This window comes from Castor canadensis, chromosome 15 (assembly GCF_047511655.1).
Source record: "Castor canadensis chromosome 15, mCasCan1.hap1v2, whole genome shotgun sequence".
Classification (NCBI taxonomy): domain Eukaryota; kingdom Metazoa; phylum Chordata; class Mammalia; order Rodentia; family Castoridae; genus Castor; species Castor canadensis.
Window position 1 is genome coordinate 83,382,790 of NC_133400.1, and position 25,504 is coordinate 83,408,293.

The 25,504-nt window shown below is 46.7% G+C and overlaps 1 protein-coding gene across 4 annotated transcripts in view; it reads right to left on the bottom strand.

Annotated features, from left to right (window-relative positions):
- Positions 1-17,525, bottom strand: part of Camk1d (calcium/calmodulin dependent protein kinase ID) — a 389,880-nt gene extending 372,355 nt beyond the window's left edge. For 3 of the 4 annotated variants that reach the window (XM_074056647.1, XM_074056644.1, XM_074056645.1), the window contains exon 1: positions 17,390-17,525. In XM_074056647.1, the coding sequence (XP_073912748.1) occupies positions 17,390-17,481 (92 nt within the window). In that variant the 5' untranslated portion in view covers positions 17,482-17,525. The remainder of the gene's footprint in view (positions 1-17,389) is intronic. The other variant, XM_074056646.1, reaches the window with a different exon arrangement.
- Between the last annotated feature and the right edge of the window lie 7,979 nt (positions 17,526-25,504).

Here is a 25,504-nt window from a genome sequence, read left to right on the forward strand (position 1 = left end):
AAACGGTCCAAGGACGGCCATGAGAAAGGGCCTGAAGACAGCTAGGGAGGAAGCAAGGCAAAGCCCCTGGATTAGAATTCAGCCACAGCTAACCCACATGTGAGTAATCCACACGTGGAAAGTGGGTGAAGATTTCAAGATGAAATCCAGAGGAAAAGCAAAAATGGGAGAACATTCTCAAGAGTCATCAGTAAGGAAAACATTTAGAAATCAGGCTCTCCCAGCAACTGGGGAGGCAGACTCATTGCTGGGGATTTCCCAAAGCAAACCAAACTGTGCATTACACAGTGTACTAGGTATTTGGGGAAAGAAAGAGGCAATCAGTGGACGAAAATGTCCCTGAGCTCCAGGGGCTCTGAACTGCATGAGACAGAGAAAACTCGAACAGCTGAGGGCAGAACAGTGCCCCTTGAGTGTGTGACCCTGAGATGGAAAGAATACAGGTAGGGGAGCCATGGGGGCTACACATGTCTGAGGAACTGGAGGGCAGGGACCGGACTTCATGTGACTCTGATAAATCTGTGGCAAGCAGATAGAAGCAGAGCACATGAGAAGCATATGATAGCATATGAGAAGGGGTAGAGATTGGGTAAGTGTACAGTTATCTACAGGACACTGCACTGTGGTCACCAGGAAGAGTGGGACTTCATCACTTGTTTGTCACTGAAGCCCTAGCTGGAACAATATGCACCCCAAGTCAGCATTTGTCAAATTTCGATGAAATGAATACATGACTGCCATCCAGGAATTAGGTCATTCAAGAAGTATGTCAATCTGCTCTCCAGCAATGTAATAAAATACCTGAGACACATCAACTTTAAGAGGGGGAAAGTTTTATTTAGGTTCACAGTGTCAGAGGCTTCCATTCAAGGCTGCTTGGCCCTCTGGCAGCATAGCACATCATGGTGGGGAGTGCAGGATAAAGGAAGCCTGCTCACTTCATCATGGCCAGGAAGCAAAGAGACAGAGGAAAGGGCTGGGATCCAAATGGGTCCTTCAAGAGTACGCCCCCAGTGACCTAACTTCCTCTCACTAGGCCCAACCTCTTAAAACTCCTACCACCTCCTAATATCACCACAGGCTGGGGAGTAAGCCTTTCACACCCAGGCCTTCCAGGGACACTTATCCAAACCATAGCAAGAAGCTATGCCAGAAAAACATTAGTGAAACAATTCAGGAACTGGTGGAGTGGTGCAAGTGGTGGAGTGCCTGCTTGGCAAGCATGAGGCCCTGGGTTCAAACTCCAGTGCTGCCCAAAAAAAAGAAAGAAAGAAAATAAACAAAACAATTCAGTTACCAGCTCCTAAGATTTGGATCCTTCTATTTACTCATGTTAAAAATTACTTCTCTATGAACACCTAAAACCCACTGTACTATGTTTTCTATCACTTGGGATACGGGTACATGTCCAATTTTCTCTTTTAAGAGTCCAAGGGGCCTAGTGCGGAGGCTCACACCTGCAATCCCAGCTACCTGGGAGGCAGAGATAAAAGGATCGTGGTCTAAAAGCACGAGACCCTATCCGAAAAATAACTGAAACAGAAAGCACTGTGGAGTGGCTCAGTGGTACAGCACCTGCCTAGCAGGCATAAGGCCCCAAGTTCAGACTCCACTAATGCCACAAAAAAAAATTTTTAAGAGTCTAGGGAACAAAATTTGCCAATGTGTGCAGGCAAAACTCTTTAGGATAATGGTTTGGAAGCACTGGCTTTAGCCTCCAACAGCCCCCAGGTTCAAATTCCAATCCTTGCAAATAGGTCTGTGTGTCTTTGTCCAAGTTACTTCACTCCTTTGGTTGTCAGGTTCCTCATCTCTAAAAGGTGATACTAATCAGGTCTCTTTTTCTAGAGTGCTGTGTAGATTTAAGGTGAAAATTCATGTAAAATATGATACTTGCCACAGTAGTGAAGCCTTGCTCAATGAAAGCTTGCTGCTGCTGTTGCTGTTATTATTATTATTATTAAAAACAGATTTCCCTTTGTCTTACAGCAGTCAGCTTTCTCTGTACTCATAGCAGCTCACTAAATGCTTACTGGAAAATGCCAAGTCTTTCCCATTTCTGATTTCTGGAAGTTTCGGATCAACAAGGAGCCCCTCTCCCTGGCTACTATTACACTGTCACACTAAATTGTCATATGTGTCTGTCCAAAAAGTTTCCTAAGGACAAGAGCACTTGTTTAGTGGCTGACATGGAGTAGATTCTCAGTCTATAAAATACAATGAAGTTAAAAACAAAACACTGAATTGGCCTCACAATTCTCCAAAGCCTTACCTGATCAAGAGACATGAATAAAGGCATGGCATTTGCCAGACAAATACATTTGAGCTTTTAGCACCAGGGCTTGTTCAAGTTTTTCCCATTCCCACAAGGTAGAGTGGGCTTATAAAAAGAGGCCCATTTGGGGCCCAGTATGGTGGGTTAATGCCTGTAATTCCAGCTACTCAGAAGGAAGAAACAGGAAGATTGTGGTCCAAGGATGGCAGGGCAAAAGCATAAAATGCTATCTGAAAAACAAAGTAAAAAGAAACAAAAAGAATAAGGGCATGGCTCAAGTAGCAGAGTGCTTGCGTAGCAAGTACACAGCCCTGAGTTCAATACCTTGTACCATAAAACAAAAAAGAGGGGCCCATTTTGTCCAGCAGTCAATGAACCCGGCGTTCATCTTCAGGGAGAGGGGCTATTTGGATAACATCCCACTGGCCATGCTGTAGCCCACACAGCAGACCCCAGACTCCAAGTTCCTGGAGACCTTTGGAAGAACGCCAGCTCTTGGGACCTTTGGGATTAACCCAATTCTTATAGGGCCTTGCAACCAGGGGGACCATCCCCAGGATGAAGGCACACTTAGGAGACAGATGTCAGAATTCCCACAAAAGATCACAGTGACCAGTGATGGATGGGGAAGTCACAAGTCACAAGTCCTAAAGATTCTGAGGCTACTATGTTCCCCACTATAGCGACTCTGCTGGGGAGGCCAAGGCAGGGCCTCCCGTAGACAGCTGATGTGGCCCTTCCTTCACCAGAACCATCTGAGCAATAGAGGTGGCTACGAGGCTGATGCTCCCAACTGGAAACAAACCCTACCCTTACTCATGTGGGCTTCTTCATCATAAGATGGCAGGGCACAGGCCACCATCATCTGCAGAGACAGAACATTCTGGGCCTTCACCCAGTAGGCATTCAAAATGCCTAATGAATGAATAAATGGTTGAATGCTACAACTCTGGCTGTCTTTGTCAGCCTCTAGCCCCCTCCTTGGTATTACTGACATTACTGCCACCCCTAATTCTGACCCCTTAGACATTCAAGATGTCCTTCACATCTCCTTCTCCAAGCATGTTCCAACAGAACGTAAACTCTCTTGCAGTGATCTATAAGTGACTTAATCTTAATTTCTTAAACTCGAGAAAATGTTTTAAGCCCAAGGAATGAGAGTCTAATGGTACACCTGCAGGCACCAGGTAAGAGGGCTTTCCAAAGAAGGTTCCACAGAATCAAATCCAACATCACCTGTCCACTCAAAACTCAAATCTCTGCCCTCATTTTGTACCTGGAATGCACAGCACGTTTGTGTCCTGTATTTTTTTTTAATTACAATAAAACTTCCCAAACAGCTGGTAAAGCAGAGACTGTTGTCCCCACTTCCTCATGAGAAAGCAGAAACTCAGGTGCTCTGTCCCATGCCAGGCCTCGCAGCCCCTGTGTGGCACAGTTAGGAGCTGAACTTACTGACCTAGTCAAAGCCATGCTGCTGTCTTCCATGATCCGTTCATTTTCTCAATGATCATTTGCTAGGCACATTGGTGTCCCACCTGAGCTAGGTGCTGCTGGTGTGTGAGGTTCTGCTGGGGAGTGGGGAGGTGTCTATGTAGGCCTCAGAATCCTGACTTGTGTCTCTACCGGTCAAGCTCTGCACAGATCACAGAGGCTGCAGCCTCTCTGTGTTCTCTGACTGCAGCTCCTTCACATTGACTTGGGGACACGCAGCCTGCAAGCCATAGCAGGCAGAGTCACCAATTATCTGGCTCTGAGTTCTCTCTGCAGCCTGTCATGTCCTCAGGAATTTACTGCACACACCTGCAAAGTGAAACACGACGGACACAGAGTGTGCAATAACCAGAGCAGGCAAACCTAGCAGAAGAGCATCATCTATGGTAAGCCCAAGTTCAATGCCAGCCTCTTCAGAGACAATGCAACAATAGGAAGAGACTAAGCCAAAGTCCCAGGGATGTAGATGTCAATGAGCTCACCCGCGGGCCCATGGGCAGTTCACCTAATCTCAAAGCACCTGGGTTTCCTGGCTCACACTATCAGACAGCTGGTCCAGCTGGTCTCCACTGGAGTTAGAAAGACACCGCCATCTAATGACAACATTGAGTCGATTCTGAAGACTATGTTCTAAGGAGAGTGTGATAGTTGGTTTTCTGTCACTCTAGCAAATACCAAGAAGCAATCAACTTATCAAAAGAAAAGGTTTATTTGGCTCACAGTTGTGGAGGTTTCAGTCCTGGGTTGGCTGGGCTGTTGCTTTGTGGGTTTGTTGCAAAGGATCATGGTAGCAGCACATGGTAATACAAAGCTGGTCACCTCATGGCCAGTACACAAAAGAGAGAAGAGGAAGTGGCTGGGGTCCCACTATCCCCTCAAGAGCATGGCCCCAAATATCCCCTACTAGCCTCCAACTCTTAAAGGTTCTAGGACCTTCTGATAGCACCAAGCTGGGACAAGTCTCTAACACACGGGTCTCTGGGCACACTTATGATCTAAACATTAACAGAGAGGTTAGTGTGAAGGTATGAGGGTACCTGAAGTTTGGCAGAAGAAAGGACCGTGTGTGACATGGTTATTTATTTTGTATCATAAAGCAACTGAGAAGCCAGGTTCTTCTGTCATCCTACCCAGGGCCCGTCAGCCACACTAGGATATGAATATTTTTTATCTCCTTTTTCTCACATGTATAATTAGCTCACTGGAAGTCTGTTGAGCAGGGTCTCATCTTGGCATTAGGTTCTGTCACACTGCTGACTCTGGGGACGACAGGTTTAGAAGTGGTGATGAGGGAAAAGATATTGACCATGACAATAACCTAAGGGCTGCCATCACCTCTGCCACCAAGCTGACACAAAATGCTGATATACTTCATAAACTCAGTCACTCATAGAGCTCAACTGAGACTGCCACTCCCATATCCAGAGCCAATATTCAACCTGTGGCCAGTGGTCCAAGCACACCAACTGGTAAGATATTAAAATAAGATATCAAAATATCAGTAGTATTATGGGTTAGTAACCTTCCACTGCCCCAGCCTACCACACGGGCCCACCTCCATCGCTGACCTTCGGGGCATCTCCTGAGATCGCTCCAGCCCTGGAAAGACTGACCGCCCAGGACCCATCCAGCCAATCAGTCTATTCTCACTGTCTTCTTTATACCTAGCACAGCTTGGGGGTAGCCACAGAAACCACGTGTACAGACTGAGCTCATGAAGTCACAAATTAACGGTGTTTGGAGGTGGGGTCTTTGGCAGGTAAATAAGAGTAGGTGATGTCATGAGCGTGGGACTCCCATGATTGCAACAGTGTGTTTGTAAGAAGAGGAAGAAAGATGGGTGTGGTGCACACACCTGTAGTCCAAACACTTAGGAGGTTGAGGCAGGAGGTTGGAGAATTCAAGGCCAGCCTAGGCTACAGTGTGAGACCCTGTCCCCTGTCTTTGAGACAGGGAGAGAGAGAGAGAGAGAGAAAGAGAGAGAGAGAGAAGGAGGTGGAGGGGGGAAGGAAGGAGGAAGAAGAGGAGGAGGAAGAAAGACCTCTCTGCTGCCATGCGATGCCATGTGCAGTCTTGGGACTTTACAGATGGTCCTCACCAAGTGCCATGCCATGCAAGACCCATGCTTTTACAGTTCCCGAGCCACGAGCTAAAAAAACCTCTTTTCTTTATTTATTACCCAGTCTGTGGTATCCAGTTATAGCAACAGAAGACAGAGTAAGACAACAGTCTTTCGTATTTTCAGATTCTCTGCTAGAATGATAAGTTGCTTTTATAATTTCTTAAGTTTCTCTTAAGATATCAAGCACTTGAACCCAGAAACTGAAAAGGAACATAATACCTGAAGAGAGCCAGCTAAAATACAGTATGTGGGTTGTGTTGACACTGGCAGATTCAAGGTCAACATATGACCAACTTCTATGGGAGGCCTGCCAAAAAGATGATAGCGAGGTTTCAAAAAGTGAGCATGATGCTAACATTAATGAGAAAGGATTATTTTTAAAGCTGTAATTTTCATAATAATAGCTTCTGTTCATAGTGAGCCTCACATATACCAAGCAGCACACATGCCTTATCTCATTGGGGCTGTAATGTGAGCAGGTATAATTCAATTGTAATTAGCCTTGACAAACAAGGGAATCAAGACTCAGGATAAGACGAAGATTCTGGTTCTTGAATGGCAGAGCTAGGACTGTGTGGAGCCTCCTCATATTGGCTCAGGAGAGCCCAATTTGGAAATTTTGCAAGTAGGTTCTTAAATCAAGGGGAGCTTGAAATTAGCCCAGGTGAGACTGTTTACACCACAGGGATCAGCAAGGGTTACAAATCAGAGCTGTCCCCACCCCTTCCAAAGCTGGCTTATAGTACACATTGACTTCAGGGGGCCTCTCTGTCATACACTAGTACATCCACACAGAAGGATGAGGTTTGAGGCTGGGTGTGGGGGTACACACCTATAATCCCAGCTACTCAGAAGACAGAAGTAGAAGGATCACAGTCCAAAGCCCAGACAAAAGTGCAAGACCCTACCTGAAAAATGAACTAAAAGCAAAAGGACTGCAGGTGTGGCTCGAGTCATAGAAAGATTTCCTAGCAAGCATAAGGCCCTGAGTTCAATCCCCAGTACAAAAAAAAAAAAGACAGGGGGTTTTGGTCTTCTCCTTTTGTTTTCCCATCAGTAGTTCTCCAGTCCATCCACTTTGCTTACCAGCTTGTGAGCACTATGATAGAGCAGCAAAAGCCTTGAATTCAGAGTCTTCTGACTCCTGAGTCTCCACCTTGCACTTAGCATCATTTTAACCTGAGTTAGTCATTTGACCTCTGTGACCCCATCTGTAAAACGAGGGCAACAACTGCAGCTCACACATAGAAGTACTGGAAGAATCAGAAGGAATCATGAATGTAAAAGCCACTTTGCAAATGACCACACAGCTGTGTGGTCAAAAGAAAAATAAGCAGAGCATTTGCCTAGCATGCATGAAATGCTGGGTTCAATCCCCAGCACTGCAAAATAAATAAATAAAATACAAAACTGCCGTAAGATCCAGATTCTGGGTATATGTGCAAAAGAACTGAAAAAAAGGTGGGGTCAGGAAAAGAGACTGGGTCACCTAATGATCATAGCAGCCTGATTCACAACAACCAATAGGTGGAAGCAAATCATGTCCACTGGCATAAGGGATAAACAAATTGTGGTATATCCATACGATGGAATATTAGTCAGCCTTAAAAAGTTAGGAAATCCTGCTATAAGATGGACAAACCTTGAAATCCATCTTATGTGAAGTGAAACAGAACCAGACACAAAAGTACAAATATCGCATGACTTCACATCCATGAGGTACTTAAAGCAATCACGTTCACAGAGGTAGAAAGTACAATGGTGGATGCCAGGAGCTTGGGGTGGGTCTTGTTCAATGAGTACAGATTCTGTCTGAACAAAAAGGTCTGGAGATGAATGGTGTTGATAGTTGACTGACAAAGTGAACGTTCTTAATATCGCTGAACTGTACGCTTAAAAATGGTTACGATGGAAAGTTTTAAGTTACACACTTTTAACCACAATTATTAAAAAAAAGGAAAGTCTTTCAAATATGAAGTCTTAGCTTTACATCCTGGTTGTCAAAGGGGCAGAAAGGGCCACAGGAAGCCAGCTTTTTAAAATCATTACTAGGACCATAAACTCCATTTTTACAGACCACACTAACATAGGCAAAGCAAATCCACGGAAAGTGAGTCTTACCCGTTATTCCCAAAATCAGGCTGACCCCAAACTATACAGGTCTGCTCCAAAAGTTCATTTTAAGTTTTTGCTGTTATCTGAGAACAGAAGTGAAATTTTACATGGAAATTAGGGTCCTACTTGCCACAGAGGAACCCTTCCTGAGTCCATATTCATGATTTGGCTAAATGATGGTATCAGCCATCCCGGCCTGGCCCTGGTGCCAGCCAAGCTGGAAGAGACAAAAGAAGAAGAAACAAGGACCACAAAGGCCCTTTTTGAGAGCCGCCCAGGCCAGTCCAGGGCCCAGGTTTGAAGGGTTGATGTTAGTTGGCCTGGGATGGCCTCACTGGCACCCCAACTCCCCAGAATGAAACCCATGTGAGCTCCCCATCCGCCAAAGTCCCAAGACCAGAAGGTCTTCCTCCCCCTCCCTTCTCCCACTCACACACTTTGAAATGCTGTAGAAAAAGTGCTTTCTCTAAGAAAATGACTGGCAGTCTCTCCACCTATTTCAAAGTTTTAAGGCAAAAGTCATTTTGTTTTCAAGGTTAGAGAAGTATTGAGCTCTTACATGGGTAGATATTAAGGAACAGGGGACACTGGTCTCCTGTCACCCCATGAGACCTTCTGGCTTTGTAGAGCTTCTGTTCTTTCCCCACCCCAACTTTTTGGAAGTCACAAAGGTTTGGAGTACAGGATTTTGTTACTCTTTCTTTTTCTTCAACACTGTGGGACTTGGTGGGAGGTTACAGAGTTGTGTGGGGAGGCAGCAAGAGTGTCACTTGAAAATCAGGGGCTGCCTGAGGTTCTAATTTGATGCCTTCAGGATTTCATTTAAAGCCCCAAATCTAATTTATTATAAAGCCAGTCTCAGTGACGTGAGCTGTGGTCATGAAAGACAGAGAAATGTCCTCTCAACAAGCAGAACGATCACTTTATTCCTTGTTCACCCTGCTGCAGGAGAATGTGACCCCAGACACCGGCCACCAAAAGGGCTAAAACAGAGAGGTCAAGAAGAAGAGGCAAGCCCTGAGGATTACCCTTCTTTCCCGGGACCTAAGGAATTGGGAACTTGGAAGATCTTTGCTCAGCTCTGAGCCAAAACCCCCATAGGGTATACCATATACACATTCTGAAACACCCTGCCCAGTACACAAGTACACAACTCCATAATGGAAAGCCATCAGAAGTCTGTGACTCAAGTCCTAAAATCAAAAACATTATACTCAGGGTTTGGCGTGTAGCTCAGTGGCAGAGCACTTGCCTAGCATGCACGAGGTCCTGGGTTCCATCCCAGCACACAAACACGTGTGCATGGTGTGTAATTTTCAACAAGAAGCAAAATAAACCTTGTATTATTAATGGGTGCTGATTCATAATAAAACAGATACACAAGCAATTCTCCAAAAACAAACAAACAAACAATAACAAAAAAAAAATACTGAAGCAGAAGTAGGGCCACAGGGGCAGCAAGACAGCAAGACAGGTGCAGCAAAAAGATTCTTGCCCAGCTCCTGTGGATAGGGACAGAGTTCTCAAGCCCAGCCCATGGAGCAGGGACAGTGGCAGACAGACAGAGCTGTGCACTAACTAGGGAAGGGATGCAGTAAACTAGGTCAGCCCAGCACCTGAGCTGACCCAGAGCACACTTCTGGCTGAGTCTTTTGGTAAAGACTAGCACTGTGTGGACTAATCACCTCCCACTGGGAGCCAGTGGTGAATGGCCCACTGTCGCCTCCAAATCCATGCAAATGGCCTCTGAGGAGCAGAGTATAATGAGAGAGGCTGGCGTTCACCAAGTGCAGATTTACACGCAGGGCACTGTTCTCAGTGGTTTCCATCTTGACCCCCACTCTTAGATGACGTCCAAATGTTAACCTGTCTTACAGATAAGGCCATGGGGCTGAGAATGGTAAAATAAGTCACCTAGAGCCATATAGCCAGGAAGCAATGGATCCCAGCATGATTTGCACCCTTCCCTGGGTAGCCTCTGGGCCTAGGCTCTTTGCTACTCCTATTCTGTGAAGACCAGTCACCAACTGTTCTGAATGAAGACTTGATTATGGTTGCTTAAGTCCATTTGTGGGATGCTAACTATGCATCATCCTGCATATTTGCAACAAGAGCTTCCAAGACTTAATCTGTAGTCCAACCTACACTGACCTGTTCTACCCCAGTGGTCCTGGCCCTGATTTTTCTTGGGGAGGTGACCACAGCTACTGAAGCCAACTACAACTTAGTGACAATCACTGTTTATTCAATCCCAATTATGTGCAGTAACCTCCTAGATGTCACTGGACCTTACAACAATGCCATGAGGAGGTAAGTTCTATCTCCATCTTCACTCAGAAAGATGGGGGAACCTATCCTGACACACAGCATGAGGTTATGCTGGACCAGTCTTTCTATTCCATTTCATCACCTCCTCTACCCGGAATCAGCAAATACACTGTCTTAAAGGATTATCCTCAGATGTGGTGTTATCCAAGAGACAGAGCCCTGCATTTCCAAATCCTGCTAAAATACTAGGAAAAACAGCACTCGACACAGAGCCAATAGTGAAGTCATGGAAGGAACATGGTCTGCCTCTGAATGAACTTGACCTCTGGTGTGCATGTGAAGGTTATCCTTGGTCTGCGTGGAGCCTGAATAGTCCATACACTGTACAATAAACCTTAAAAAAAAAATCAAAAACTAGCTCAAAGAAAAGTACTCTTCCACCAAAATACAAAAGGACCCAGCCAACATGAACTGAGGAAAAAAAAAAACCTCACGTTGGCACCTTTCCAAGAGTCCTTGTATCTTCCTGGTTTCACTGCATAAGTATTGACTTGGCCACACTGAGTTAGAAAAGCAACCTGGGCCATCTGACTAGGGTACCAGGCTTGTGTTGGTCACCTGTTGGCAGTTCCTTCAGTCAATTAAAGAGGCGTGTCCTCAGTAGGCTCTGGACTCCTGCTGTACCCTGTGAAATCTGAGATGTGGTGAGGTCCTGTGTCTGCAGCCCTCAGGCGAAATGACCAATAGTGTGGAAATTCCCCACTGCACCGAGGCCTAAGCCCTCTGAGAGAAGAGGGGAGGAAAAGCAGGAGGACAGAGGCTGAAGCGGATTTAAGGAGATTTATTTGGGGAAAGGAAAGATTAAAGGGATTTATGGAGACCCAACCAAAGAAAAATTCAACAAGTTAACCCCTGAAATCCTCCCCTGAGAGCACACACATGTCACCTGGCACCAGCCAAGCCTAATTGTTGTCCACTCAGCTGCCAAGCTGGAACCAGAACTTCACACTTGAGACTCAGTGCTCAGAGAACCAGCCCCTATCTTGGGGTCCTATTACCCACTATTCCTCAAGATTAGCGTTCTCTCCCAAGATAACACATCCTATCAAAGAAAGGGGCAGCAAGAGTGCTCATGGTTATTATTCTTCACTGAATGTTTTCGCTTCACATTTCCAGGTCAAGTGGGAGAGTGACAGGTTGTAGACCCACCTGTCAACACGATCTAGCTTGTTCTATTGACGTCACTCTAAAGTCACAAAACATCGTTTTCACACAAAGTTACAGTTCTTCCTGCTGCTAAAATTTCCAGCCTGTCACAGACTTTCCCACCATGACAGAAGAGAAGGTACCTCAAAAGTCCTTTCCAAAACCTCACCTTAAATGCAGAAGTCCCTCACCAAGAAATCCATCAGCCCACAGGTTGTCCTATAAATATTCCAGAGCCTCTCAGAACATGGACAACCTCAATATACAGGCAGAACAGGTGCTCAGAAAATCCTGGACACTGTAAACCAAACCACCAAACGTGCCATTCTTCTAACCCCTCATCCTTGCAGAATCTCACAACTCACGTACAATCCACCAGCAACTCCTATTAGTTCTACCTTCAAAAATATACCCAGAATCCAACCACTTCTAAGCTCTGCACAGCTACCTCCCGATCTAAAGCCCCATTCCCCCTCACCTGGGTCACTGCAGTAGCCTCTCAACCTGTCTCCCGTTTCTGCCCTTGAACCTTGACAGTCTGTTCTCAACACAGCAAGACCAGGGATCATGAAAACCCTAAGTCAGATCAAGTTATCCTACAATGATCCCCATTTATCTTGGAGCAAAAGCCAGTTTTTACTCAGCTCACAAAGCCCTTCACCTCCCCACTCTCTCTACCTCTCCTGAATCAGTCTACCACCCTGACCCTTGGTTCCAGCCACACTGGCTTTGAAGTCCCTGGGGCTCTGGCATGCTCCTGCCTGGGGTCCTTGCCCCTGCTGTTTCCTCTGACTAGAACATTCTGTCTCCAGAAATCCCATGAGTCCTTCAGATCTTCATTCCAATTATTAGCTTCTCACAAAACCTTCCTTGGCCATCCCACCTCAAGCTGCCATCAACCATCCCCAAGAAACCCAGTTTCCCTGCTTTATTTTTCTAACATGTACACTATTTACTTCTCTGCACAGTCAATTTTATCAGCACATATTAACTATACAGTGTGCAGGGGCTAGCTGTAATATTTCCATACATGAATGTAATATAAGTCTATCGTAGTCACTCCTTCTATTACTCTTTCCATCCCCTTTCCCCAACCCATCCCCTTTTGTTGTTTTTCAGGTAGTGTCTCCCTATGTAGCCCAGGCTGACCTCAAACTCACGATCCTCCCACATGCTAGATCTCAGGCAGGTGTCACCACAGCTTCACACTTTACTTCTTTATTTGTTTGATTTTCTGGTTCCCCACTGGAACATGAGCCCCAGGACAGCAGGCATTCCTGTGTCTAGAACACAGCAGGTGTTGGGGAGGTATTTTTAAATTTTATAAAGACTGAATTTAGCCAGGTGCTGGTGGCTCATGCCTGTAATCCTAGCTACTTAGGAGGCAGAGATCAGGACGATCTCAGTTCGAAGCCAGCCCAGGCCAATAGTTAGAGAGACCCTATCTTGAAAAAACTCAACACAAAAAAGGGGCTGGCGAAGTGGCTCAAGTGGGAGAATGCCTGCCTAGCAGGTGTGAGGTCCTGATTTCAAACCTCAGTGCTGCCAAAAAAAAGACTGAATTTGTATCATGCCTCCCAATAAGAGAGCTCAGAAATGCAAACTGAGAGCAAATATTGCACCCCCCTGGTGGAAACCTACAACTTCACATCCCAATTTTTCTCTTTGTAACATTCTTCCAAATGCTTCTCACAAATACTACAAGTCAGGGTGATCTTAGAATAAACACAATTAATCAAATGAGCAAATATACAAGCCACCTCAAATAGCTCGGCATTCTTTCCCCCTTTTCCTCACACAAACACATAACCCCAATAAACAACAACCGAGTCTATCTCCTATTCAGGCTTTCAGACAAATCGAATCACTTGTGTCAACAGGTGTATACCTTGAGCAATTTCAGAATAAGTCAGAGAAGTATGAGATGGGGTGGGAAAGACCAAGACTGCCCCCACAGAAATAACAGTTTCTTTTCTTCCTAAAGCAGCACCCAGAAGACACTAAATGAAAAAAGAGGACCCAACTGCCATTGACGCTGTGCAGAATAAGGCAGCTGATCCTGAGCTACTTCACTACGCTACTTGCACAGTCATAAAAAAAAGAAAAAGTCAGAAATGAGCTGCACCCAGTCATACAAGGAAAACCTGAGGAACAAGAGGAAGTGCCTTCCTGATGATATAGGTGAGCCACAAAACCGTAGGGTTGCCAGAGCACTTGATAATCATCTACCTTTCCCGCCCCTTCCCTTTGGTTTTTTAAGAGAGGAGGAAGCTGAGACAGGAACAAGAGGACAGGCCAGCCAACTTACAAGCCACACAACCCCTTAGTAGCTCAGCCAGAGCCAGGAGCCAGGCTTAGCTCCTCCACCATGCTGGGCCAGTCACCTACAGACTTGAACTGCAGACAGTCTACCTGAAACATGTACTCACACCCTGCAGAGATGAAACTGTACTTTCTAGGACAGGCCATTCTGATCTCCAGAGGAGGTGAGGTATGTTTAGAAAGTCATCTAGCTGGGCCAAGTATTAAGGCCTTCTCTATTCAGATGCACTTCCTAGCTAGAAATTGCAGAAGGGACTTCCACGGGTCTCAGGAGCCACACCAGTGTTTTTCCCAGTCACATACTTCTCCAAGTGGCACATATTTGGGCTCTGTGGTTTCAGAAGCCATCTCCGGTAGAGATGGCTTCAACAGCCTAACAAATACACCAACAGCAATGTTTACCATTCATAATTTGCTGTTACACAACATGTATTTGCTGTCACCATGTGCCAGGGATCTGAAAACATACTGTTGATTAGTAAACAGTAATTAAGTCTCACCAACTAACTCAGAGATGCGGTTAGGCTCTGGGATTCCATTTCAAAGGAGGCCAAAGTGAAGCCCACGGGTTGAAAGGCCTGACTCAGAAGTGCATCGGACAACCCAGGTGCACATCACAGACCTACTCCTTTCCTCAATGTCTTCTTCCACCTCTTGGGCCAATCTTCACTCATATTCTCCAGCAAGGTCCCTCCAGCACACTGGACCCTTTCCATGAGTAAAGACACTTGGATAAGGCAGCCATATATCAGATGACAAGTCTGCCAATGTGAGCCCTTCTCAGCTTGTACAAGGCTTTATTCAAAAGTGTTTTAACACTGTAAGATGACAGCCTGACTTCACGGGGCTTTCCTGCCTTACAATCTTAAAGACACGGTCAATGTGTCACAAGCAATATGATTTGATCTGCGGAATTCTTCACAAATGGACTTGAATTATAACTGCTGATGCCTGTGATTCATGCTGGTCTTCATTACAAACAAGAGGAAAACCCAGATTCAAAATCCACACTGAAGGGACAGAAAGTGACCTCCAGAATTAAGACTTGGCTCAGGGAGAAACAGACATCCTGAACTTGGGATCACTTGTAGCAAGTCCAAGTAGACAAAACGATACAGATAATTCAAAAGCTTTTAGATAGCAGGCCATCCCATCATTATGTTTTATGTACATTAATATTAAAATTAGCTTTCCAAATACTAAAGTTACATCAATTTTGGGGGGATGTGCTGAGGACGGAAGGCAGGGCCCTGCATATGTAAGGTAAGCGCTCTGTCACTGAGTTACCTCCCAGCCCAAGCCAAGTGATTACCATCAAGCATTTGCTGTTACAAAGTCTACCAAGTGACTCAACCCCATGTGAACAATCAAGAGTTGCTCTGCCTAGATCTGAGTATCACCACCACCAACAAATAGCTAGCTCAGGTTTGGCAGGCCACTTAATCTCTCTCTTGCCTCATTTTTCTCATCAGTAAACTGGGGAGAGTACCAAACACCTACATCATAAGGTTACCATGAGAGTTAGATGAGTTATCATATATAGGGTGCTTAGAATAAATGCCCAGGGCTTAGTATGCACTTAATAATGTCACCATGATTATCATTACTTTATGTCATTGGATTTAAAATACCTTGATCATTTTACTTCACTCCTCTAGGACCCATGCCAACACTACAGTGGGGAGTTTCTTTGCAAAGAATTATTTCCAAGGTAGAAGACAACAATGGGACCTAGGGAGAGACCCACTCCCAGAGCTTACCAGAATATGGTCAGAGCTCCGTTCAACACCAGAAAGTAAAGCCCCATCTTTCTTAGAGGTGGAAGCCACTCTGGTCGCTTCCAAGCTACCAGAGCATGAACGACTCCGTGGAGACACAGCTCAATGAGCCCAGCCTGGCCATTGCAGAGGAATGCCACACAAGGCTCTCTCTGGGAGCAGGAGGGAATGAGGGGACAGAAACTGCATCTGCCTGCCAGGAGGCTGCAGGAAAAGGGGGCCAGTGCCCCATTTGAAACCCATGGGAAAAGACACATTCACACTCTCTCCATTCCCCTCATCCACAACCACACAGTGATTCCCTGAGTGACAAGCAAAAGGCACATTTGTTTCTTGGCAACTTGAGTATCTCTGAGTCACAACCCCAACCCTGAAGAAACCTCAATGGCAATTTTTTTTAAAGTTTCAACCAAAAGTAACCCTTTACTAGAAAACCCCTTTTTATTAAAAAGCAAAACGGTCTCTGAATTCATTTAGAAAAAGACAGCGAGTTGGTACCCAGAGGTGCACTCCCAGAAACACTACAGCCACAGACAGCAGGGCAGCCCTATTCTTATGGGCACATGGACTGTCCCAGGAAATCAGTCCCATGGCTGGGAATGCCACCCTCACAACTTCCCTCTGGGAAACCCACTGCAGAGGTGGGGTGAGGGGAAATGACTAATGCAGTGGACCCTGAGCCTAGGAGAGAAAACAGTCTGGGTTCGAAAATGGGGTTCTGGAAAAGAAAACCAACCACAGAAATGGGAAGAAAGAAAGGAAAGAAAGAAGGGTAGCTAGCAACACAGAGATTTATCCACGAAAACCTATTTTTCTTCCCAGTTTAACTAACCCCTGCAAAATGTTCACAGGCACGTGTGCGAATGTCTATGCACTGACAGACTGATCAACAACTGAAAGTGATGGTATGGGGGAACCCCTGTCACTTGAACTTCAGGTTCATTCAGCAGTGCCTGCCTCTCCTTCACTATCAGCCCCTCCACCTAGCTGAGGCGCTCCAAAACAAAACAAAAACCAACTCCTGTGCAGGAAGGGAACCTCAGCTGAACGAGCACCACATGCTTGGAGCCCTCCTACAATCGACTTTGGGTTCTTTCTGCTTTCTTGAGATGCAGCCATCAGCATCGGGCTAAATGCGGCTCCAGAGAGAGGCGCGGGGACAAAGACACAGACCCGGCTCCCATAGGGACACGCATCGCAGCGCGTGCGGATGAGCCTATGTGGAATGCACACACGCTCAGGTGAGGCTCTGCTCACATGTGACCCCTTCCATGCGAAATTCTTCCCTTCCAGAATCGCGCGGCCATCCGAAGTCGTGCCTACACCTGTGTGTGCACATGTCAACTGCCTGCGAATACGTGATGTAAGGACAGAAATGGGAATGCCCGGAGGCTGAATTTCCTCGTGACCAAGTCCCCGGTCCCCACAGTGCACCCATACACACAGTGAGTAAACGCACCCAGTGAGCAGCGACACCCACCATGCTCAGCCCACAGTCACGCGTGGGGAGAAAGCGGTGGAGGGCGGCGGTACAGGGGAAGTGGAAAGTCGCCCGCCCGCGTGGGCTGCTCTCTGCGCGCCCTGCGCTCCCCTCCCCCGCCCGCCCAGAAGCGGTGCCACCCGGGGGCGCAGACCCACGCGGTGGGCGCGGGGGTGGGGGGGTGCTTGGCAAAGCCGTGAACCCGACAATCAGGACGCGGCGACGAGCTGATTTCTGCGGAGGTGGCGGTGACAGCAGGAGCCGCGTGTGCAGCCGCCGCCGCCACCACCGCGGCCACCTCCACCCTCTTCTCCCCGGTGCCCACTTACGTTCCGAGGGTCTCCTTGAACTCGAAGATCTTCTTGATGTCCTCGGCTTGCTTTTTCCAGGAAGAGCTGCTCTCGCCGTTCTCCCGGGCCATGGCAGACGAGCGCGGCGCGGCGCGGCGGGGCGGCCGGGGGCGCGCTGGGGAGGGGGCGCCGGGGGCGCGGCGCGGCGGGCGCGGGCGCAGGAGCGGCGCGGGGATGCCGGGCGCGGGGCGGGAGGCTCCGGGCTGCCGCAGAGCTTCCTCTTCTGCAGTTTCCTCTTTCGCTCTCGCCGCCGCGGTTCCTCTCTGGCTCTTCTCTCCGCTAGTCTTGGGCACAGACTTCCTGCCGCCGCCGCTCGCAGTCTCCGAGCCGCCGCCTGCCAGCCTCACTTTCTTACTTTCTTGCCTCCCTCCTGCTCCCGCCCCGCCGCCCGCCCCACTCCCCCCACCCCGCCTCCTCCCGCGGGCTCCCCGCCCTCCCCGCGCGCCCCGCCACCTCCCCGCCACCTCCCCGCCTCCCGCGCGGCCGCCTTCGGGGATGTCCTGCTCCCCTCCCCAGGAGCGCCGCGATCTGGGCGTGGGGGCGCCGCGATCCCCCGGGCGACCGTGCGCCCTGGAGTCCCGGGGAGGGCAGGTGCGGGGACCCGGCAGGTGCAGAGAGCTGGGGTGCGCGGGAGAGCCCTGGCGCCCAGGGACATCTATTACGAAGCCAAGGCTGGGGGCGCCCGGGCTTTCCCTCCTCGGGCGGGAGGGGGCGCCCCTGCGTGGAGCTCCGAAGCCCGGGCGAGGTGGGGGTGCGCGGCGGCCGGATGCGGGGCGCACAGGGCGGGGCGCGCGCCGGTGAGGGTGGCCCCAGCCAGTCCCGCCAGTTGCTATGACTACGGGAGGTGGCTGTGGGCATGGTGTCCGGTCCCCGGCCCCCGGCCAGCCTAGCCGGGCCTGTCAGTTCCTTCCGACCTGGCAGCTGGAGCTAAATCGCATTGCACCAAAATCGGTCTCCTGTCAATTTCGAGACCAGGGAGCCTTGGGGACCGGCACGCGCAGGACTGGCCGGTCGCTGCCTCGTGGTCCCTTTGGGATCAAAACTCCCGGGGTTATTTGGCGGCGGTGCGGCTGATGGATACGAGACAGCACGGCTGTCCTGACCCGGGACTGGAGCTGCAGACCTGGCTCTCGCTTGACCTCTCCTGGCTTCTGCCTCTCTCCTCCCGACGCTTTGGGGCCTCTGAAACCCAGAGACTGTGGAAAGTGAACGTCCAACCATCCCCCCGCCCCCCAAGAGGGTTGCACTCCTTACCTCCCCCACCAGCCTTCGCGTACTCAAGTGACAGGGCACGAACCTCGAACCATCCTTTCCTACAGTCTGAAGAAACAGAATTCCCTTCTGTCTCCTATCTCCCGTGTGAACTTTGACCTGCCCACCAGCTCCGGGTGTCCATCTGTCAGACGGCAGCTCACATGCCCCCTCTCTGGTCCCGGGGTCCCTGGTCCCAAGCTGGCAGGGAGTACCCCTTAGTCAGAAAATTTGAGTTTTCTTTATATCAATATTTCCCCTCCTTTAAGGCCCCTCTGCTGAGTTGGGTAAACAGCCCTGTCTCTTTGATTGGGGACACCTGTCCCATTTTCCCAACACTGTTCCAATTTCGCTGTAAAAGGAAAAAAACAAAATCTGCTTTCAGAAAAGGAAACTTCATCTGGCACCTTCTGCCTGGTTCTGACTGGCTGGATGCAGCTCTGCCTTCAGCCCCTTTCTTGGCCCCAGGGAAGCCAGAAGGCACCTGGCCTCCCCATCCCTGGTACCTTGGTACCATTCTCCATTCTTCAAAGACTGTAGGCCTACCACCCTCCAGGCTGAAGAGAGTCCTGGGGAATTACAGCCCTTCCTTAATTTAGCATTTGCACAAGGGCTGAGAAGTGCCGTTAGGTGACTGGGTGAATATCATAGGGTAGCACACAAACCTAGACGGTATGGCCCACTGCACCCCTGGGCTATATGGCATACAGACAGATGTCATTGCTCCTAGGGCCATAATGACAAAGATTAACTCAAGCACGAGAGAAAATGGCGCAATCAAGAGACGCAGGAAACACAAGCTAGATAAGAACACTGTCAGCGTCACACAGCACACTGTTCACAATAAACTTTTTACAAACACGAGTACATTAGAAAATAATGGTAAGTTCAGCTTAGTAAATTATCGAGTATTGTGGAGTGTGTGTAAGCGCAATACTTTTTAACAACGGGCAGCTCAGTGGGTGTGACTCTACGTCCTCACCACAAACACATGAGTAAAGGGTCACGCTACAAAGGTATGACAGCTACGAGGTCACTAGGCAACAGGAATATTTTGGCTCCATTATAATCTTGTGGGACCAACCTCAGAACGTCATTATATGTACATGACTGTACTCGTGTTAGGAGCACAGACCAAATCTGCAAACTTGGTTTCCAAGAGGGAGAATGAGAAGAGCAACTGGGAGCCTCTCTAAAGATGGGGCTCATCACCCAGGTCCCAGGCAAACAGCATCCCTTTGGCATTTGCATCTCCTTCTTTGTGCCATTCTTCCTGGACCAACTTCTTCTGGACCATTAAAAGCTTGTTGGTGAAAAGGTCAGGTAGAGATGAATCAATTCGGGTTGTAATACACTTGTGCATGGAAGCAATGCTAGGAATCTCTCTGTATAGTTGTCCTTATCTCAACTAGCAAAAACGCTGTGTCTTTCTTATTATTGCTTATGTCTTCAACAAAAACAGAGAAAAGGGCAGAACAGGTTCTGCCTGGAAGCGAGGGGGTGGGGGGAAGAGGGAGGGGGCCGGGGGCAGGGGGGAGAAATGGCCCAAACAATGTATGCACATGTGAATAAATGAATAAAGAAAAAAAAAAAGCTGGTGTTGAGCTGTGGGTATGGCTCAAGTGGTAGAGCATCTGCCTAGCTAGCACAAGGCCTGGAGTTCAAATCCCAGTACAGTCAAAAAAAAAAAAAGTTTGTGCCCTTTCTCAGCAACCTATCACAGCTGAGAATGGCTTGCTAACACTGAATGAACATTATTACAAGAGCTTGGAAGGGAAGCAAGCTCCAATTCAGTGCCTCACACTTGGTAGGCAAGCACTCTATCACTTAAGCCAAGCTCTCAGTCCTCTTTGCTTTAGTTATTTTTCAGATACAGTCTTACACTTTTTGCCCTGAGGCCAGCCTCAGATGGCAATCCTCCTACCTACCTGTGCCTCCCACACAGCTGGGACTACAGCCGTGCACCTCCACCACACCAGGCTTGTTTGTTGAGATGGCCTCAAACCACCTGATCTCTCCCTCCTGATTAGCGGGGATTACAGTTGTGCACCACGCCAAATGCCCCCAAAATTGCCTCTGTTTGAGAGAGAGACAGACAGAGAGAGAGAGAGGCAGAGGGTGAAAGGGAAAAAATATGAGAATAAGCACTTTATCTCTGGGCACAAAAGCTGAGACAGAATTAATTTTCATGAGCTCTGAAGGCTGCTCCTCAGGCAAGATAACAAGAGCAAAATAGAGAAGAAAGAAAGGAGAAGAAGGGGAAGAAAAAGAAGCTGACAGGCCTAGGAAGTGTCAGTTGAGGTCTTAGTCAACTTGAGCTCTGGCACCCACTGTTCATATTTCATAGCCTTTGATGCAAATAAAAGATTTTACTGTATAGTGCTCACTGAAGCTTGGTCCTGAAAATCCAATAAGAAACCAAAGCCCTCCTGGCCCTGAGTACGTCCTGATCCTGTTCCCTCAAGGACCATGGCTTAGCCTGTACTCAGGATGACAGGTCGTTCCCTCCAGCTTGCCATATTTTCCTAGAGGAACAGGCGATGCTTCCAATCTTCCTGCATTCAATCCTTAACCCCGTTGTTAATAAACTTTTACCTGTCTGTTGAAAACTGTCTGCTCCCCAACAATTCCACTCCAGAACTTCTGACAGATCCTCTGGATTACTAAGACTCTGGTTCTTTGATAGCTTGGATGTTAAGTGTCCTTCAAAGGTCCATGTGACTTGGTCTCTAGCAGCACTTCCCACTTCTTGGGAAGTGGTGGAATCTTTAAGAGGGCCTAGTTACCGAGGGCATCTCCTTGAAGAAAATTGAGGGTCTCTACTCCCTTCTTCTTCCTCTTTTTTACTACCTAACTGTGAAGTGAGCAGTTTTGCTCCTCCATGCACTTCTGCAATGACAGACGTCCCCTGCAGGACCAGAGCGCAATGGAGCCAATCCTTCATGGACCGAGCCTCCAAAACAGGAAGCCAAAATAAACCTTTTCTCCTTATATAGTTGATTATCTCAAGAATTTGTGTTGTTGGGTTTTAGTTTTTGATTTTTTTAATGCTAAGGATTGAACCCAGTGTCTTGCCCATACTAAGCACAAATCCTGACACAAAGATACACCTTCTGCCCCTCGGTTATTTATTATAGTGACGGAAAGCTGATGAATACAAATTCAAAGTCTTTATATTTCCTTAAAGCCCTTAAAGTTTTTAAGTTAAAGAGCTCAAAGAAGAGGCAGTGTTAATAACCCATCATTAAAGCATTAACTAATTTTATGTCCATCATATTCTTCTGCCAATTGGTCATGCTTATGTGGCCAGGTACCATACTAGGTAAATGATACAAGGGGAATAAATGCTATACTATTTAAATCAAATGCAGATTAAACTTGAAAACATCCAAGTTACTTCTCTTTAGTCTCTCATACCTACAATGATCAGCCAAGAAGGCAAGCAGGGGGTGGTAGAAAGAACTAGAAATCCAGGGTTGGGCATGGTGGTACACACCTGTAATCACAGCTAGTCAGGAGGCAGAGGTAGGAGGAGCACAGTCCTAGGACTGCCCAGGCAAAAAGCATAAGACCTTACCTGAAAAACAAATTAAAGCATAAAAGGCTAGGGGCATTGCTCAAATGATAGAGTGTGTAAGGCTCTAAGTTCAAACTCCAGTACTGAAAAAAAAGGAAGGGAGGGAGGGAGGGAGAGAGAGGGGGAGAGGAGGAGAGCAAAAGAAAGAAAAAAAGAAAAGAACTACAAATCCAGAAACTAGGCCCAATCCAAGGTCTGTCACTAAGTTTGTGTGTAAGGTACTCTACCTGCCCAAGTGGAGAACATACAATTTGTAGAAAGGAGACCATATATGGACTGGATGATTTTGAAGTCTCCTAAACTAGTGGTTTATTTTTTATTTGTTGTTTGTTTGGTGTGGTGAAAAGCTTATCCTGAATATCATTAGTTTATCTCTTAAAACTTAAGAACTCTTCAATTCAAAAAATGTATTGATCAAAATATCATATTGTGCTGGTGATGAAGCCCAGTGATAGAGCTCTCCCTACCATGTTCGAGGCCCTGGATTCAATACCAGCACAGCGGGGGGAGAGAGAGAGAGAGAGAGAGAGAGAGAGAGAGAGAAAAGAAGTTAGCTAGGTACCTGTGGATCAAGCCTCTAATTCTAGCTTCTTGGAAGTCTGAGATTAGGAGGATCAGGGTTTAAGCCCAGTCCAGGCAAATAGTTCTTGAGATCCCCATCTTCAAAAATAAGCACAGCAAAATGAGCTGGAGGTGTGGCTCAAGCAGTAGAGCTTCTGTTCACAAACATAAACCCCTGAGCTCAAATCCCAGTCCTACCCAAAAAAAACCCAGACAAACAAAAATTATTAGAGAACCTACACCCTACATGAAAAAGTTACTTAAATTTCAACCATTAGTACTGCAAGAAAAAAAAAATGTCTTATTAAACGTTGGACGTCATCCCTTCCATTCAATGGACTGTGACAACACTTTGAAGTGAGGGCCCATTCTCAGAAATGCTACAGAACTGTGGGCATCTTGAATTGTGAACTGCATGCTTGGAAATGGTTGGGAGGAAATTACTGGAGCATGTTTTCTGGGCAGTGACGATTAACAGAGCTCATTGACAGAGTGCACGACACCCAGACCAAGGAAAAGCGTAACTAAGTGAGCGACCGCTCAGAACTGCCACCTTTGCAAAAGCCATCTGTCTGAAAGGCCACATGGACAAGAGGAGCTCTGTTCTGTGTTGTTGTTTCAGCTCTCTGCTGGAAGAGGTGAAGACTGAATGAACCTTCCATCACAAACGTCACAAACATGCATCATGAAGAACCCAAGTGTGATCCAAAGTGTCCAGCTGGCCTGGAAAATGTGTAAGCCCATTCCTTCCATGAACATCTTAGTAAAGAACCATTCGTGAAAGAACTTGGCTACATCAAAATGATGAAAAAACCAAGGTAGAGCCAGCACAGAACATTTATCAAATTCCTTCAATTTATCTGCTTGGAAGCGAGGGGGTGGGGGCTAGAGGGAGGGGGTTGGGGGAAGGGAGGGGGCGGGGGAAGGGGGGAGTAATGACCCAATCATTGTATGCACATAGGAATAAAGGAAATAAAAAAATAAATAAATGAAGGAAGTTCACCTAGCTTCAAAAAAATAAAATAAAATAAAAAAATAAAAGGAGATGGAGGAATGGGATATAGCTCAGTAGTAGAGCACTTGTATAGGATGTGTGAGACCCCCGGTTCCATCAAAGCACTGTTAAAAGAAAGGGGGTGGGGGAAGGGAGAGAGAGAGAGAAGAGGAAAGGAGAAAAGAAAGAGAAAAAGGAAGTAGTAGATGACCAATATTAAGTGTCCTACTATAACTTATCTCCAAAGAAATAATCCTTCTGTTTTCTCAGGGGAAAAATAAGTCAGGTCACATGTATTGGAAGCAAATACATATATCAGCCTTTTGATGACTTTTCTATAACCATAGCTGATGACAAACGGCAATGTACAAAGTCCCCAAGGAAAGAACTTGATGTAAGAACTTCATTGCAGTAGCTAACGTGTTCAGTTTGTATTATTCATCGGGCCCCATTCCAAGTGCTTTACCTGCTTTTCACTTATTAATCCTCACATCAGTTCTATCAGGTAGGTAATGTGATCCCTTTCCTAAGCACCAAGGCTTGGCAACGTTAAATCCCACACCCCAGAAACACAGCAGGAGTCAATAAAACTCAAGCAGCCTGCCGCAGAGCTGCGCTCCTATTACTCCATCAGGCTTCTGTCAGGGTTATTCAAATAAAAGGCATCAGAAAGTGAGGAGAAGCTATTACCAGGCAAAAGAGAAATGGATGTTGAGCAAATACAGTTAAGTGTCCACCATAATACAAAAATTATTTTTTAAATAAAGAAAAAGAAGAGAATCTATAGAGTTGTTCAAAGTCAAAATGAGAGAATCAAAAGACGGATAAATCTCTAAAGGTATATATATTTTTTGTTAAACACACCATTTTTCAGTTGCATTTTTTTCAAACCTTAAGGGACTTTAAATGAACGCACACCCCTTTGAGCATTTGCACAGGGGATGTTAGCCTGTGTGTATCTGCCTGAGAAAGTACAGACTTTTCCTGACACTCAACCAGATGTGCCTTTTGTTTCTTCCACTGCTAACATTGAAACACAATCTTGTCAGTTCAAATTAGAATTAAGGATCAATTCTAACCAACTCAATTAGATGCACTTGGCAATATGCAGATGCATTTTTGAAATTAAGGACCCACTAACAATAAATATCCTCATCTTCTATGGGAACCAGTCCTAAATAAAAATGGCACCATGCCTGATTTACTTCTACTCTGTGCTGAATTTTACTTCATCTACAACAGACACTGAAATAGAATCTTATCCGGTTATACTGGAACTTAATAGTATGCCCCAAATAGTAGATAGAGGTACAATGAGTAGATGCAGAAATGTATTTGTGAAAACTACAGGCACACAACCAGCAAATGTTCTTCCTCCTAGAAGCAAAGCCAGACCTAAACCACCACCATGGACTAAAAGAAAATGACTTGAAAGTTTTCTCAAAATCCTATGTCTACTTTTTTCAAAAAAGAAGAAAGGGGGCAGGGAGGGAGGGAAGGAGGAAAGAAAAGAAGGAAAGGAAGAAGGAAAGAAAGAAAGATGAAGGAAAGAGAAAGAGGGAGAGAGGAAGGAAAGAAAGGAGGGAAGAAGGGAGGAAAAAAAGAAAAAAGTCACAATTATCAGAATGGAGGCGTGTGAGTGTAAAATGTCTTTCTTTTTAACTATTTGAACTATAGATAAAAAGTGTTGAAACAAGAGAAAAGCCAACCT